Below are 17771 nucleotides of genomic sequence, written 5' to 3' on the forward strand. Positions count from 1 at the left end.
CGTTATTACAATTATATTTGGTTTTTGAAACAGATTTTTGATTGTATGCTTTTAAATGTTGAAAAAACTGTATCAGGATTTTTTTTCAATATACGTACGAGGCATGTACATTCATTAAGTAGATAATGGGGGAGGGTGAAGCCTTCCTATGTAAAGAAAATCCCTCTGACTATCATGGGAATGAACAAAGAACATGGAGAACCTGTGCTTTTATAAACTAACAGGGGTAGTCAAACTGCGGCCCTCCAGATGCCCATGGACTACAATTCGCTGGCAGGGGGCTCCTGGGAATTGTAGTCCATGGACATCTGGAGGGCCGCAGTTTGACTACCCCTGAACTAACCAAACAAAAAGTGGGACTCAAACAACTTACTTGGTGAGAGTTCACTATGCTCCAGGAGAGAGGCCAAAAAATGTGAGAGGAAGTGGTAAGACAGAGGGGGGAAACTATCTTGCTCACAAAATGCTTGAGAGGGAGATGGGGCGGTCAAAGGCGCTCCCACCTCCTTTCATTCCTTACTATTCTCCAGTTTGCGTGTGTACAGAGACCGGGCGCTTTAGAGCAAATCGGTCGTTTGAGTTTACGGAATAGTGTTCGGCACGCTGGAGTCGAGAGTAACACGGTGAGTGTGTCGGGCGAGGCCAATTGACTGCCCATTACTAGGAGAATAAAGCAGCCACTTAGCTCGGCACAGAGCAGGAGGCACGAGACGGGGCTCGCGGCGACTGTCGCCTCAGGGAGCCGCGCCGCTGTTCACGGAAGACGCCACGCAGCCCTCTCTGGCATCAGTGCCGCTGTCGCCAGCTGCGAGAGGGGCTGCAAAGCGGCCTCTCGCCCCGGGGCTAGAGTGGGACCCCTGCTAGCCTCAGCCGGCGGAGAAAGCGAAGACGAAAGCGCTCCGTTTCCCCTCCCTCTCGCCCGTTTGCATCGCGCCGTTTCTGTTCGCACTGGCGCACGCGCCATGAGGGCAGGCCGGTGCTGGGGGTGGTGCTTTTCTGTGGGAGGTCCTCGGAGGGGCCTGGCCAGGACCAGTTTGCCTTAAGTGCTCGGCGGGGTGGGATTCCTACCAGTGCGGAGTTCTTCTAGCCTGCCGGCAGTGTGGACAGGGTTAGTATGGGAAGCGCGGGTGCGCGATCGGTGGGTAAAGGTCTGGCGCTTGCTATTTCGGGTGGCTGAAGGAGGAGCGTTGCAGAACGGACTGTTTCTCGAAGGCGGCTAAGCTCCTGTTTACTTAATGGAGCTCTTGTCTCCACCCTGAAATGGCCAGTTGGGAATTAGTTTCTGTTTGCATCGTGTAGCCTCCCGAGACTTTGAAGGCAGATAGTAAGCTGGTTGTTGTGCTGCATATTTTCTGTTTAACGTGGGTCCTGGTTGGCATGCTTTGCGTTGTTTTCAAACAAATTGCTAGCCGCCTTGGCGTCTGATATTGGTAGAAGAGCAGCAAAGAGCTAATTAATTGAAAACAAGCGCTTGAAAGACTGGAGTGAAGCAGTCGTGGAGGCCGCAGAATCGGGAAATGATCACCGTTCAAATGACTTGTAAAGAGTAACCTATGCACCTTTCGGAGCAGTTGGAGAGTCTATAAATGGGGGGGCGGGGCAAGGCATTCACTACTTCAGGGGGAAATGGAGTCCATCTGGAATTTTAGACAGCTATTTGTTTGCTTAGATACAGTGTATGCCTACTTTGCAGAAAGTGGCAGGGCAGGAGGATAACTTTACTACTGGCCTTCCCGAGGATAAAATCTCTGATAAGAATCACAAGTGGGGACTCACAAGAAACTTGTGAGAAGGGCTACCGCATTTCCTCTAACCTTGCTTCTTCCGCTCTCTCACATTCTTTCTTTTGCCTGCCACCCCTTATCTTATTCTCTCTCCCCCATGCCTGTTTCTTCCTCTCTTCCTCTTTTTGCCTCCCCATCCCATCAGTATTTCTTTCTTGTTCTGTTCCCTACCCCCATCATTTTTTCTCTCTTTGGGCCTCCCACTCCATTCTCTCTCCCAGCTTCCTGCCTACTTTCTCCCACTCTCCTCTAGGACTGACTGGTTTGTTCGCCTTGCAGTCCAAGGGACTCGCAAGAGTCTTCTCCAGCACCAGAGTTCAAAAGCCTCAATTCTTTGACGCTCGGCCTTCCTTATGGTCCAACTTTCACAGCCATACATTGCAACTGGGAAGACCATAGCCTTGACTAAAAGCACTTTTGTTGGCAGGGTGATGTCTCTCCTTTTTTAGGATGCTATCTAGATTTGCCATAGCTTTCCTCTCCAGGAGCAAGTGTCTTTTAATTTCTTTGCTGCAGTCCCCATTTGCAGTGATCTTGGAGCCCAGGAAAATAAAATCTGTCACTATCTCCATTTCTTCCCCATCTATTTGCCAGGAATTGAGAGGGCCGGATGCCATGATTTTTGTTTTCTTGATGTTGAGTTTCAACATATTTAGTTTACAGTCTATAATTATCCTAAGATTTCTGCGACACCGAAGTGTACCTCTTATCCAGGATGCACGCTTCTCATTTTTGTAACCCAGATGTAGAACATTTTATTCAGATCACATTGAATTCTTTCTCAACTGAGATGTTAGCTACTCCTCCCAATTTGGGATCATCTGTAAATTTGATGAGTAGTCCCTTCACCCGCTCGTCATCAATCAAAATGTTGAAATCTACTGGACCTAGTGCTGAAGCCTATGGCACCCCCCTCCCCTGTTCGCCTCCCTCTAATCTGATGAAACACCATTGACAACTACTCCTTTCTAACCAGTTCCTTATCCACCTAACCATCCAAAACTCCAGTTTACAGTCCTCCAGTTTACCCATCAGAACATCATAGGGAACCTTGTCAAAAACTTTACTGAGTTTCCAGAATCTAGCAAGCCCATCACTCAGTCAGAGAAGGAAGTTGGGTTGGTCTGGCAGGACGTGCTACAGACAGACTTATATAAATCAGGCTTTGCTGAGTGATGCAAGTCAGATGGTATCAGGTTATTTTGATGATGGTGCCAAGCCTAGGGCTGCCAACTTCTGCAACTGAATTTCAGACATCTGTACTCCTGGAGACAATGGCTGCTTTGCAGGGTGGACTCTGTGACATTGTATTCAACTGGGGCCTCTCCTGTTCGCAAACCCTGCACTCTACATACTTCACCACAAACTCTTCAGAAATTTCCCAACCTGTAGCTGGCAACCACAACCACAGGCCTGGTTCCAGTAAGCTTGCCCCCAAAGGCCAAAGTAAGCTTGGAAATGGCCCTGCCTCTGTCTTTTACTCACAGAAACTGAAGCCTGGGATATTATGATTGCTTGGCAACAGTCACTGAGGGAGTCTTTTAAACGTTTTTTAAAGCTACAGGAAAGGGAAGGTGATTGTAAGCCACTTTGAGACTGAGTAGAGAAAAGTAGCATATAAGAACCAACTTCTTATGTTTGTTTTTGTTTTTTTTAATACACCAGAGTATTGTTAAATTTCACTTTTTTTTTTGCTTTGTTTTTTGCAAACCTGGAGTCTTTTTCAAGTTTGTAGTAAGATTTGGCCAGCTTCACTGTTGCAATACAAGATTTCTAACATTCAGAAGTTGGCTGGTGGTTGGAATTCATTGTGAGAGAGCAATGTGTGCCTTGTATATATGTGCAAATAAATTTGGATTTTTCTGGCATCAAGTTTTAATGCCCTAATTTTGTACTTGTGACTCAGGCAAGCATTTGATGACTGTGCTGAGTACCTGGTGGTATTCATGGACTAGACCTATGCAGCTCATCAAAAAGCTGTTTGAATAGTCTAGCTTTGCTGCCTATCCATAGCCAAATTTGAAGAGCCAAACCAATGGAGAGAGCATATATATTATGTATAACTGGATTAAATTGGAAAGCACTAAACCATGTAGCAATGACACATGCCTACTAAAATTAAGGACTGTTTGGTATCAATGATTTCTGCAAAATAATCAAACCTGCGTCATCAGTGAAGAGTTAAGCTATGAGCCTAAAATGATTGGATTGCTCTGTCTAGATCTTTTTAAAAATAAGAACTGACATAAAGGTCAAATAGTATTTAGGGTCTCTTCCAGATCCAGAGAAATTAATAAGGAAAGTTATGTAGGCAGTCTTGAAAAAATCTGATTTATACAAAGGAATGTTTATCCAGAAGAAAAAGTGAGCTGTCTCTGGAAGGCAGTGTATCTTGGAACTGATATGAATCATTTTCTCAACCTGCTAATACTTTGGCGGGCAGTGCAAGGATTAAGAAAAACTGAGTAAAGAGAGGTCCAGAAAATATGCATATAATTATAATCTTCTCAGTACTAATGTAATTAGTAATTTAGGAAAATTATGAAAGTGACGTTAAGTAATGTTGATGAAATATAAAATGAACTGCCAAAGTATATATCACATATGCTAGTATGGTCAGTTCATAGTCTGAGGAAGAGTGCTTGCACTCGAAAGCTCACGCCTTGATTAAATCTTTGTTGGTCTTAAAGGTGCTACTGGACTCTGATTTTGTTTTGTTGTGCTGTTTCAGACCAACACAGCTATCCACTTGAATCATACTCTAGTAAAGTCATTTAACTCAGTTGTACCAAATTATGCCATACTGTCATATGAAAATATAAACAATCTGTAACAGTGGGAGCTGTTATATAATTCACTAAGGGCTAAGTGGGTGGAGAGTGGGCATGGCCTGTCTTCCTACACATTGCAAATGAATCAGTTTTCTTCCTGTGAGCATTTTTTTCATTGTCCAACTTTTCAACTGATTCTGCGTAGAGGCGCAATATTCACCACAATGGTAATGCCACAACGTAGAAGGTATTTTTAATTTTAAAAATTAACACTTCCACGTTGCTGGTAACGCCACAACGATAAAGCATCCCTCCCCCCCTTTTGGGGATTTGTGGTGTTTCAGATTCTATTTATGTTTGGGTAGAGCTGTGAGAAGTTGGACATGGTAACTGGACCCCGAAGAGTGATTGTGCATAAATAGCAAGGCTTAAAAACAAAGAGGTGCCTAGCTGATCGGGAGAGGGCTGTTTCATCACATGCACCTCCCCTTTCCCCATTCATCCCCCACAGCCAGAAAACACAAATGGGACTGTGTTTTGCCTGCCCAATCCCTAAAGGACCATGGTCACTTACGGGAACATTTTATGTTGACTTAGGCAAGGTAGCTTTGTAGTTCTACAGTAATGCGGACTGCACCATTTAAAAATATATATATTCTCGAGCAGGAAGTGGAGAGGGGAGGGCGGGAGCGAGGGTGGGCGAAACACAGCAGGGACTGTGTGTTTCTCCCTCCTCACAGGCTTGCCTGTGTTTGCTCCCTGATGTGAAGCAAGATAAAAAGTGGCAAATCCAGTTTTGGTGATTTCCTTCATCTCGACACAAATCTGGCCCAAACTTGAGCCAGCCCCTGGACAATCTCAGTATGCAAATTATGTCACGTAGAGGAAGCTCTAAAACCCACCAGCAACCTGAGGCTGTCCAGGGGCAGGTTACTTGTGTGGAATTGGTATCAAATTCACACACAGTAATGAATGTTTTCAGAGCAGGATTATCCTTGTGTCATACTTGCACTTCTTAATTATGTTTGATTAGGTTAAGGGAGAAATAATTTTAAAAAGGAGAGAGAAACTGCAGACTTGCTTGTGAAGCTGTTTTTAGCCTAAGGGAATTGGAGTGAGAATATATTTCAACATTTAAAATTAGTGAGACACATTTTTGAGTATGGGTATCTTGACTGGTTGGAAGTATATAATGGATTAATAATATAAATGTACTAGTGAAGTGTTACCAAGATTTTGCTGTTTCTTTCAAGCCTATATGTAAATTTTTCCTTTCTTCTCTTTGCAATCTAACTGGCTATGTCTCTTCAATCAGACCATTCTCCCTGTTTTTCTTCCATTCAGAGAATATCCCCATCCTTCTTCCTCTGATGTTTCTGAGTCATGCTGCTGCAGCCTGCAACCCTTTCTTCTCTTGGCCAGCAGTTGTCTCAGGGCCTGTTTGCTTTTCTCCTTAAGCCATGTTTGATTTTGTTTGTTGGCTTTCATTTTATTTTAGCTTTTCTGTCTCTTTGTTTTCCACAGGTCAAGCAGTTCAGCCAGTGTCAAACAGCAGCTCTTAGGAGGAGAACAGGTATCCCAAGAAGAACCCGAAGCCTAATTGGTTCCCCACGTTCTCTGTGACAGGCAGGAAACCAAGGCAAGCAATTCCAAAAGCTTTATATGTTGTTGACAGTAGTGCATTACACCACATTTTGTATTTAAAATACTACAGTTAATATTGCTTACGTTAATGTATTTAGGCTTAGCTGTTCTACACGTATAAAGCCCAAAACATCCCAGCAATTCTTATCCTTAAATCTTCTGTGAATTTGTTTCTCACACTTTACCTTATTGCCAGTCATTTCTTTGGTTCGCTTCCTTTTTTTCTTCAAGCCATTTTCTCCACATATATCAATCTCATTTGTAGGGATCTGTACAAACCAGGAAAACTCTGTTTGGGTTTGGACATGTCCTGAACCCAGCCACTCTGCCAACTCATTTAGGAAGTTTGGGAAATGGGGGGACGGCCCCCTGGGTCCCTATAGACTCTGAAATCACAGAGCATCTCAAGATGTCTCTCCTCTACTTGACCATCAAGTTTGGTAACAATTGGACTGAGGGGGTCCAAGTTAGAGGCCCCCAAACAAGTGGCCCCAGGAAAATGCTTCTCACAGAGATGTTAAGTGTGGGTTCTGGAGTCTATGAAACGGTACCTCTTATTCAGTCTAGTCACATGCTCCATTCCAGAGCCATGCTGGTTGCTGGCAACAGGTTTGAGCTGGAGCCACCCTTTGTTCTTTTGATCTGGTCTCACCTTTGTGGAGGGAAAACCAGGAGAACATTGTGGAGTTAAGGACAGGGTAGTGAAAAGAAGGATATGGTGAGGTGGCACAAACTGAACCCCTGAGACCACACAGGTGGGAATGGCAATGTGCCATCATCACCTTCTCTAGAGAAAAGGGACTCTCACACACATTCAAATCCCAAGTTTCTATGTCAGACTCATGCTCCCTACATGGGCTCTGCTTTCCCGATGATATTGGGTGGTACTGGTGCTGGAGACTTAAATCCACAACCCACGACAAGCTCCTTGAAAAGAATGGCCATGCACTTTGGCTGCAATACGAATGAGAGGCAGCACCAAATGAGACAAAGACATAAGCCCATAGAGTTCTCCTGGATGCAATATGTCATGTCCCCCACTAATACTCTGGCTTGTGACCTGAAGGATACGGCCACTTGAATCCACAGCAAACACCCCATATCCAATTGGATATGGATATGGACTCCTGGCTGGTAATGAGGAAGCCCTCCCCCCCCCCCCCCGATTCCCCTGTATGACATGTGTCATGGCCCATACCTAGGCTCCAACTTGCAGGGGACATGAGAGGGAGACACTCATTGGCAACCACAGCAATACTGCAGAAAGATCTGATCTTCCATGCTCGAGCCTCAACTGGAGACCTGGAGGAAGAGCTCTGTCTTGCAAGCCCCGTGGAATGCCTAAAGCTCCCGCAGGACTCTCGGCTCTTCCAGGAGCTCATTCGACCAGGTTGGGGCCATGAGCTCATTATGAGTTTGCAAGTCACTTCTCAGGAGTTTTTTAAAATTGCAACCCGCATATATATAATTGCCTGAACTCTGCTATTCTTTATACAGTAAAGAAATAACTGTGTATAGTATTAAGTGCAAAAAAAGAATTTGTTCAGTTGCTTAGTAACTAGTACATTAGTCTCTGACATGGCTCACAAATGGATGAAAAGATCCTGGCCAGTTAGTGAGCCTCCCCTTTTAAAGTAGTCAAAGATAGATAATTATCACCAGGAATGTACTTTGGATAAAACAGACAACAAGGTGTTTTGGACCTTTTAAAACTTTTAATCATACTTTATTTTATTTGTTTGTTTATTATTGAATTTGTATACTGTTGCTCCCGGCAAGCTGACTAGTGGAAGTTTGCAATAAAATCACATAGAATACAATATAATCCTAAAAACATCATAAAATACAATCCCGCTCATAACCCTCAAAAATCACAATCTCCATGGCAGTAACAATACAACTGGAACTATATTATTTTTACATCTTTTGCTTTACTTTCTTAACAATAAAGCCTATTTTAGCATTAAGGTGGCATTGCTGAGAGTTCACTGTTCCAAACCCAGGGCAAACTTAGTTATGATATCAACAGAAGGGCTTATTCCAGGGTCTCAGGTTCAAGACATGGAACAATTTTTTCAGGACACATCTGGGCAGCCTTGACAGCGTATTATAGTATAGATGCCAAAAGGATTTGAGTTGCACAATATAACTTATATTTTTCCCTAGGTGATACTGTATCAAATTTTTATTTTAATGCAGCTGGCTACCCACATGCCTCAACCACATGCTCGTTTAAACCCTAAAACTTTAAACTTGACATTTCTTGTTGCTAATTTATCTAACTCTCTTTGCACAGCTACTTGGAAACATCTTCTGTAAGATGAACTTCTTCCTGGAAACACTTCTTTTCATTGTGAAGTTACTCTATCTGAGTCTGGAATCCTTGATTTTATTATTTATCCCTGTACGGAAGAAGAGTGTGGCTGGTGAAATAGTCTTGATAACTGGCTCTGGAAGTGGAATTGGAAGGCTTATGGCTTTAAAATTCGCCAAGCTTGGAGCCACCTTGGTTCTGTGGGATATTAATCAAGAAGGGAATAAAGAAACAGCCAGACTTGCCAGAGAAAATGGGCGTGTGAGAGTACATGACTACATCTGTGACTGTAGCAAGAAGCAGGAGATTTATCGAGTGGCAGATCAGGTAATTCTTGATTACAGGTTGTCTTTATTATTGCTCATTTGTCTTGCCTAATTTAATAGCACTTCCACGTATGCTGCTGCAGCATATTGAGAACTCAATAGGTGAAAATGTAATAACTACTGTTTATTATAAAGTTATGCTTTGCTTAAGTTGTAAGAAACCACCAGGACATTACAATGCTGCCAACCTTTTACTGATGTCAGATACAGAAAAAAGATCACTCTTGCATCTCTTAAGTGTTTAATATGCCAGGACAGGACATGACATGTTTTAATGGCTCATTACTTCCTTTTGCTTCTGGTTTGTTACTGTCTGCATGCTTTTGGCAGCATTCCACGTGTAATTGCCTCTTTAAAGTTCACCAGAGTATAGTATGTTATTACTAGAAGCAAAGACATTACAAATACAAATGCAACTGCAGGGTTATATTCAGGTGACATTTTGGATAGGGGATGGACTTGACTGTCTGATATCACCCATATTGGCACTTGGATTTTTTTAGTCAACCATGTGATATTAGTCTGAAATAGCATGTCATTTTTAAAAATTGAAAACTCACATTCATGATAAGTGACGCCCTTGTAATGTACATAACTATTTGTAAAGTTGATTCCGACCACCATCAGGCCAGGAATTTCTTTGTCTTTTCCAAAAACATTTATTAGGTATGTGGAAATGCACAATATAATGGTATTAACAGATCAGGAATGGGGTCTCATGTTGAGGAAGGTAGTTTTGGCAGTGTTCTTGTGGTAAACATCACATGCTCTGGCCTTATTTACTGAAATTGTTGTTGTCCTTCCTGTCACCAATTTTGAACATAGTCTATATCAGGGGTAGTCAAACTGCAGCCCTCCAGATGTCCGTGGACTACAATTCCCAGGAGCCCCTGCCAGCATTCGCTGGCATGGGATCCTGGGAATTGTAGTCCACAGACATCTGGAGGGCCGCAGTTTGACTACCCCTGGTCCATATGGAAAACATGCTAACAGTAAAACCCAAGACCCTAAAACAATTTTTTCTAGTAACCCTCAATAAAATATCTTTACTTTGCCTGTATTAGGAACCAATTCAAATTTTGTTTTATTTTCAGGGTATGCAAATCTCTGTATTAAAAAGCACCATCCCCCCTTGACTGTCAAATTCAGTTTAGATCCAGAAGCTGCAGGCTTCAGTGCTGATAACCAATTTGCATAGCAAGTGCCAAAGCTGATGCTGCTGTCTCTGGGGAGCTTCAGAAGGGAAAGGGTGACAATGCTAGGAGAAGGCGATCTTGTATGTATGCACATGTGCTGTCCCCCTGACAGGCAATACAAAACTATTACTAAAGTGAGCTCAGATTGCAGAGAGGTAACTAAGTTGTTCCAGTCATTTGCCAAAGAGCAATTGGCAAAAGGTGGCAGCAGAGCCATAGGTCACTATCAAATGCACAAAAAGTGGACAGGGATGCCTATTAAAACAGAGAAACATGGAGTCTGAACTCCTTTGCATATCCCCACTAGGCATTATCTTCTGGTGGGGCCTAGGACTCAAAGTGAGAGCCTCTTGTGGCGCAGAGTGGTAAGGCAGCCATCTGAAGCTGTCTGCCCATGAGGCTGGGAGTTCAATCCCAGCAGCCGGCTCCGGGTTGACTCAGCCTTCCATCCTTCCGAGGTTGGTAAAATGAGTACCCAGCTTGCTTGCTGGGGGGTAAATGGTAATGACTGGGGAAGGCACTGGCAAACCACCTCATATTGAGTCTGCCGTGAAAACGCTAGAGGGCGTCACCCCAAGGGTCAGACATGACCCGGTGCTTGCACAGGGGATACCTTTACCTTTAGGACTCAAATTATGCTCCTTCATAACAAAAGTGATATGGGGGAAGGGGGTGTGAACAAAGCTATGGGACAGCCAGTTATCCACCCTCCTCCACACCTAAGTCTGTTGTTGTTGGCATTGAAGAAGCGTTTTATCAGTGGAGAATTTCTTTGTATGCTCTAGCTCCTTGCTTCTGTCCCATCAGTTTATTATGAAGGGAGAATTACGGTGGCTTAACCACACTCGCTTCCTGCAGAAGCCTCCTTTCCCACTTAAGTTGTAGGAGCAGGTCCACACACACATTTGTTTGCAAAACCTTTATATGAGAAATGGTAAGACAGCCTTATACTGTGACTCACAAAGACAGCCTTATACTGTGACTATAAATTTGCTTCTCAAAATATGTATATTTATAAGTACACAGCAGTATTGCTATCTTCAGTATTTTAAGGGCCACAATTCTTACATTTATTAGCTGTTTTAAGTCACTGCTTATCCAAAAGGTCTCAAAGCAATTTACAATATTAAAACCATATATTAAGGTAAAAACATAAAAAACAAAATATTACAGCAGTTCGTGTATGATAATGTGATAAATTACTGGACTGTCTTAGGCAAAATGATACATTGGGACAACTATCTGTAACTGCTCCGCGGTATAAATAAAAGGCTAAGGCCAGTAGGGGTGGGCTGAGTCCGTGATGAGTAACGGGACCGATTGGCCCCTTGGCCACGGACTGACAAGAGGAGGGGCCAATCAGCAGGCCCACATGGGCCCCTTGCCCTAGCACTGACCTGCCCCCATCCTTCCCTGCCCTCACTCCACTGCCGCCATGACGTGGGGACCTCCCAGACCTGCTCCCACCGCTCCACGAACCCACCTGCTCGCCGAGGGGCCTGCCACCTGGATGACGCTTCCCACGCCCCTGCCCACACGCCACGATGGGGAGCCGTCGCCCCTGCTCCTAGCCCCACCTCCCCAAAGAAGCCACCCGAGCCTTCCCCAGCCCCATGGACCAGCCTCCCAGCTCGGTTCTAGCACCCGCTGTCTAAAAGCAACAGCGGGCTTAAATTCTAGTCCCTTAATAATGTGGAGATGTGTACAACTCATTATTTGCAGAGTCTTTTTATGGAAATAATTGTTGCAGTTCTTAAGCGTATAATTCTAAGTACACACTGTTGTCATAGCTCAGAATGTACTGACTCTGCTTGTTGGCTTTGGTTACAGGTTAAAAAGGAAGTTGGTGATGTTAGTATCCTAATTAACAATGCTGGAATTGTAACTGGAAAGAGATTCCTCGACTGTCCGGATCCACTGATAGAGAAAACTATGGAAGTGAACACAATGGCCAACATCTGGGTAACAGACATATGATAACGTTTGAATCTGAGTTAGGTTTTGAGTAGTAGATAATATTATCATAGTACTTGTTCATTAGTAAAGTTAATTTTTTTCTTTATTTCTTCTAATATTTTATATCTGTCATCCCAAAGTCAGTTAAGTTCAGAAGTTTTCCAGGAGAAAAATGCCTTTTATTTGTCTGTTGTTGGTGTTGTTGTTAGTTGCAAAGTCGTGTCCAACCCATCGCAACCCCATGGACAATGATCCCCCAGGCCTTCCTGTCATCTCCCATTCCCCAGAGTCCATTTAAGCTTGCACCGACTGCTTCGGTGACTCCATCCAGCCACCTCATTCTCTGTCGTCCCCTTCTTTTGCCCTTCAATCGCTCCCAGCATTAAGCTCTTCTCCAGGGAGTCCTTCCTTCTCATGAGGTGGCCAAAGTATTTGAGGTTCATCTTCAGGATCTGACCTTCTAAAGAGCAGTCGGGGCTGATCTCCTCTAGGACTGGCAGTTTGTTTGGCTTGCAGTCCAAGGGACTCGCAAGATTCTTCTCCAGCACCAGAGTTCAAAAGCCTCAATTCTGTGATGCTCGGCCTTCCTTATGGTCCAACTTTCACAGCCGTACGTTGCAACTGGGAAGACCATAGTCTTGACTAGCACTTTTAATGCATGTCTCTGCTTTTTAGGATGCGGTCCTAAATTTTTAGGATGATGTCTTAAGATTTACGATGCTGTCTAGATTTGCCATAGCTTTCCTCCCCAGGAGCAAGCGTCTTTTAATTTCTGTGCTGCAGTCCCCATCTGCAGTGATCTTGGATCCCAGGAAAATAAAATCTGTCACTACCTCCATTTCTTCCCCATCCGTATTATTTTACCTCTAGTCTAATGTCATTTAAAACCCCAACCTTCACAATCAATCTAATAATTATTTTAACAAGAATGAAACCTGCATAGATTTATCTGGGGAAGAGAAATTTTATTTCTTCCTCTTTGCTCCCTCCACTGCAGGTGGTTGCTTCTGCTATTGTGTTTTCATGTGCCTTTCTGATGTCTAGTGCCACCTCAAATGCTGCCTGAATTCCTGGTGTTTTCTTGGCAACATATGCACTTTCACAGACTTTGCCATTAACTTTGATAAGGCTGTTACACAAAATTAGGGTTTTCCCCTCACATCTAAGTTTTTTCTATAAACTTGGGGATACCATTGTCTTTGTAGCTTGCAGCTGATTCCACTATGCAAATTAACTTATCTATTCAAGGACCAATCATTGGCCATTAGATATGTAGATGGACTGCTGAAAGCATTCTAACTATCTCTAAAGTACTTCTAACTATCTCTATCTCTAAAGAGAGCCAGTTTGGTGTAGTGGTTAGGAGTGCTGACTTCTAATCTGACTTCTAATCTGGCATGCCAGGTTCGATTCTGCGCTCCCCCACATGCAACCAGCTGGGTGACCTTGGGCTCGCCACGGCACTGATAAAATTGTTCTGACCGAGCAGTGATATCAGGGCTCTCTCAGCCTCACCCACCCCACAGGGTGTCTGTTGTGGGGAGAGGAAAAGGAAGGCGACTGTAAGCCGCTTTGAGCCTCCTTCGGGTAGGGAAAAGCGGCATATAAGAACCAACTCTTCTTCTTCTTCTTCTAAAGTGTTGGACTGGGATCTAGATCCCCACCATGAGTCAGCTACATACTCTCCGCCAACCTACCTCACAGGGTTGCTCTGAGGATAAAATGGAGGAGAGGAGAATAATATGCCAATTTGTGACTACATTGTGGAGATATAAATTAATTAAATAAAAGTATTTACAGCCAGCTGATACAGTGGTTAGAATGTTCGTACAGGATCTGGGAGAATTGGTACAAATCTTCCCTCTGCCATGAAAACTCATTTGGGTGACATTAGGCCAGTCACTCTCTCTCAGCCTAATCTACCCCACAAGGTTGTTGTGAGAATAAAATGGAGCATTATATAAGACTAGGGGCAAAGCCCGTTGTCTCCAAGAATACAACGGGCGCTAGAGCTTGGCAGTGGGAAGAGGAAGGGGAGGAGTTGTCCAGTCTGTAAGGGCATGGGGTTGTCATGTGTGTTGTGTGGGAGGTTGTGGTGGCATGGTGGCAAATGAGAGTATGGGTGTGGAGATATGGGTGTCAAGAACCTGTGGTGTGGAATGTTGGTTGATTGTGGGAGAGGACTGACCTTTGGGAATTGTGGCATAGTGGTTACAGATGAGCTTTCCAGAGCCATGTCCTCAGATATGTGAAGGGAAAATCAGACTGGAGACTCTTCTTAGGGGAAGATTACATGGCAATCAATTCCCACCAGTTCTGCGTCATTTCCCTTCTTGTGTGAATTAGGCCACATTCACCGAAATGCCCCTCTGCCCTAATACACATGGGGTAGTCACAGTACACAGGTTCCACCCTGTTCCTTCTGTCTCCCATATTTTCACTGTTGGTAAAATGTTATGTGCCCACATGCTTCTTTCATGGTTGCTCCTTAGAAGAACGGATTTTTGTACCCTATTGCTTACTACCCAAAGGAGTCTCAAAGCGGTTTACAAACACCTTTCCCATTTGTCTCTCCACAATAGTCAACCTGTGAGGTATGTAGGGTTGTGAGAGATCTGAGAGAACTGGGAATGGGCTGCAGTGACCCAGCAGGCCTCAGGTGTCTCAAAGCATTTTCCAATCGTCTTCCCCTTCTCTCCCCATAGCAGACTCCCCATGAGGGAGGTGGGGTAGCGAGCCTCACAGGGAAGCTGGCAACCCTAAGAGGAAGACTGTCTGTGCACAGCAGTCTTGACCTTAGTAAGGTTTTTAATACTGTTTTTTTTTATTTGCCAGGCCAAGGTTATTTGCCAGTTACTATTTCAGTTACGATGAGTCTCCAGACATTTACTTGTTCTTTCAGGCTGTAAATATTTATTTAGATCTTCCTGCACTTTCCAGACTCACAGGACTGATGCTGGTCTGCCTGTCTGCGCCCCAGAATACAAACAGTTGCTGATAAGGGCTGGCCATAACCCATAAGCCAGGAGGGACACTCCTGCACCACTCCCTACCAACTGCAGGCAAAAATGGCTCATTTGAAGGCTGGACTCTGAGGCATTGTACGATTTTGAAGTCCCACCTCCAAACCTCCAGGAATGTTTCCAACCCAGGGGTAGCCAACCTACAGGTGTGGCCTGGAGAGCTCCTGGAATTACAGCTCACCTGCAGAGTATAAAGATCAGCTCCCCAGGCAGAAAGGGCTACTTCGGACAGGGTTGTGGTAGAGAAGAAACATTTAAGGCTTCCCACACAGGTTGTTGTTGAATTGAAAGACTTGAGGCCTACTGCACAGGGCTGTTGTGCAGATGAAACAGGAGACAAAAGAACCAGCTTTCTCTGCAGAATAACGCTGTGCAGTGGCCTCAACACTGCAGAGAGTTGCAAAGAAGAAAGACACATGGCTTGGCTGTGTCTAACCTCCGGGCAGAACAGTATTTTAAGTGAGAAGGGGCTTTTCTGTGGCCTCCCTGTCAGGCAACTGTTTGGCAGAAGGGGAAAGTCCCCCCCCCCCAAAAGGAATGCCCTCAGTCTCCCCTGCGTTGCTCTTGGAAAGGCCTCCTTCCCTCAGTCAGGGCCTGTCAGAGGCTCCTTCGCAGTAGGCCTCAAAAGGGGGGAGGGGGAGCAGTCTGCAGCCTCCTGCCAGCTCTATCAGGGTTCTGAGGCCATTTGCAGTTGGACATGACAGTCAGGACAGCCTTGGGGCGAAAAGGGCTGGCGCAGCCTGGCCAAGCCTCTTTTAATTTCTTTGCTGCAGTCCCCATCTGCAGTGATCTTGGAGCCCAGGAAAATAAAATCTGACACTATCTCCATTTCTTTCCCATCTACTTGCCAGGAATTGAGAGGGTGGGATGCCATGATCTTTGTTTTCTTGATGTTGAGTTTCAAGCCAACTTTTGCACTCTCCTCCTTGACCCGCATCAACAGGCTCTTTAGTTCCTCTTCACTTTCTGCCATTAGAGTGGTATCATCTGCATATCTGAGGTTGTTGATATTTCTCCCTGCTATCTTGATCCCAATTTGTGACTCCTCTAACCCCGCCTTTCTCATGATGTGCTCCGCATACAAGTTAAATAGGCAAGGCGACAGTATACAGCCTTGCCGAACTCCTTTCTCAATTTTGAACCAAGTTCATTGCTCACTGTTGCTTCTTGACCTGCATATACGTTTCTCAAGAGACAAATAAGATGCTCTGGTATTCCCATCTCCTTAAGAAATTGCCACAATTTGTTGTGCTCCACACAATCAAAGGCTTTAGCATAGTCAATGAAGCAGAAGTAGATATTCTTCTGGAACTCCCTAGCTTTCTCCATGATCCAGCATATGTTGGCAATTTGATCTCGTTCCTCTGCCTCTTCGAAATCCTGCCTGTACTTCTGGAAGTTCTGGTCCGCATATTGCTGGAGCCTAGCTTGTAAAATTTTGAGCATAACTTTGCTAGCATGAGAAATGAGTGCAATGGTGTGGTAGTTTGAACATTCTTTGGAATTGGAATGTAAACTGACCTTTTCCAATCCTGTGGTCATGTTTATGTTTCGATAAACTGTATTGGGTATCCTAACAAGGAAGAATTTTTGAATAAATATTTTAAGCTTTTTCTGGTAGACGATTATTGAGAAGGATTGCAAACATTTGTTATTGTGATTCACCATATTATTTTCTTATTCCCCTTCCTTATTTTATGATGCACATACAAAGTAAGTGCATGTTTTTGAAGAGGTATACTCCACCTTTCTACTTCTAGATTTTTCTTCATATTGTAAATGTCCACAGGGGGGCACCATCAGCAAAAACAGAAGGCATGAGATTTTTTTTTCCAGATCTCTACTACAGACTCTATCCAGGAATTCCATCTTTAACTGCAACAGTGGCCGGAAGTTCTTAAGAGAAGTCATTCTTCTGAGAACCTTCCATCATCCTTCCCAAATAGAACTCATCTAGAGTTCCCTTTCTACTTTTGGGTAGTGGAAATAGAAAAATACATATTTTTAACAATCATCTTTTTCTTTTTAAAAAAGCTCTTTTGAAGTAGTCTTATGAAGTATGGCATGCCTTATTTTAAATGTCTCTTTTTATTAAATATTGGAAATTTACTCAAGAATTCCTAGTGAACCTTTCAAGTATAACACTCTTAATTTGCTTTCTTTGTCTCACTGAAACAAATAACCTCTTTACCTTAGCAGTATTAAGGCCAAAAATTGTTTGACAGAAATCATAATTGACTTCAGTGTGTAGAAAGTAAATTATGAATTCTGCAATGATTTGGATTGAGGCCATGCAGGATGAAGGGAGGGAGTCTCAATAAATTTTGCAAACTGAAACCAGCTCCCTAAGCTGTTACTAACAGTTTGAAAAGAAAGAGTTGTTGCTTCTTCAACCAAACTTTTCCCCTTTTCAAAATGCTAACAATATGGAAAGGCCTGATTTATTTTGCCGAACCAAACGGAGGGTGAAGGGGAAAATCCTCCCTACCTTCCTGCAAGCCCCCAATTCAAATTATGACTGTATAATCAATTAACAGAGATCCAAGTTCTTTGCCTTTGTTATGCCTTTGATCCTTGGGCTCTTGAGCAACACAGAAACTGTTGTGATATAGTTGTACAGAAAATAAGATGGAAACAAATGGATTCAAAATGGAAGTAGTTTGAATACACACTCTCACTCTGAACTAAATGCCCTTAAATGAAGCAACTTTGGTCCAATCTACTTTAGAATCTGTGTTCTCACCTTAAGAGACAATA

General features: G+C 43.7%; 1 protein-coding gene across 1 annotated transcript in view; it reads left to right on the top strand.

Annotated features, from left to right (window-relative positions):
* Nucleotides 1-961: 961 nt before the first annotated feature.
* Nucleotides 962-17771, top strand: part of LOC143844759 (epidermal retinol dehydrogenase 2-like) — a 35595-nt gene continuing 18785 nt past the window's right edge. Inside the window, exons 1-4 of the mRNA XM_077352364.1 lie at nucleotides 962-1108; nucleotides 6080-6194; nucleotides 8496-8840; nucleotides 11866-11997. Coding sequence (XP_077208479.1) covers nucleotides 8520-8840; nucleotides 11866-11997 — 453 coding nt within the window. The 5' untranslated portion in view covers nucleotides 962-1108; nucleotides 6080-6194; nucleotides 8496-8519. The remainder of the gene's footprint in view (nucleotides 1109-6079; nucleotides 6195-8495; nucleotides 8841-11865; nucleotides 11998-17771) is intronic.

Source organism: Paroedura picta, chromosome 9 (genome assembly GCF_049243985.1).
Source record: "Paroedura picta isolate Pp20150507F chromosome 9, Ppicta_v3.0, whole genome shotgun sequence".
NCBI classification, from domain to species: Eukaryota; Metazoa; Chordata; class Lepidosauria; order Squamata; family Gekkonidae; genus Paroedura; species Paroedura picta.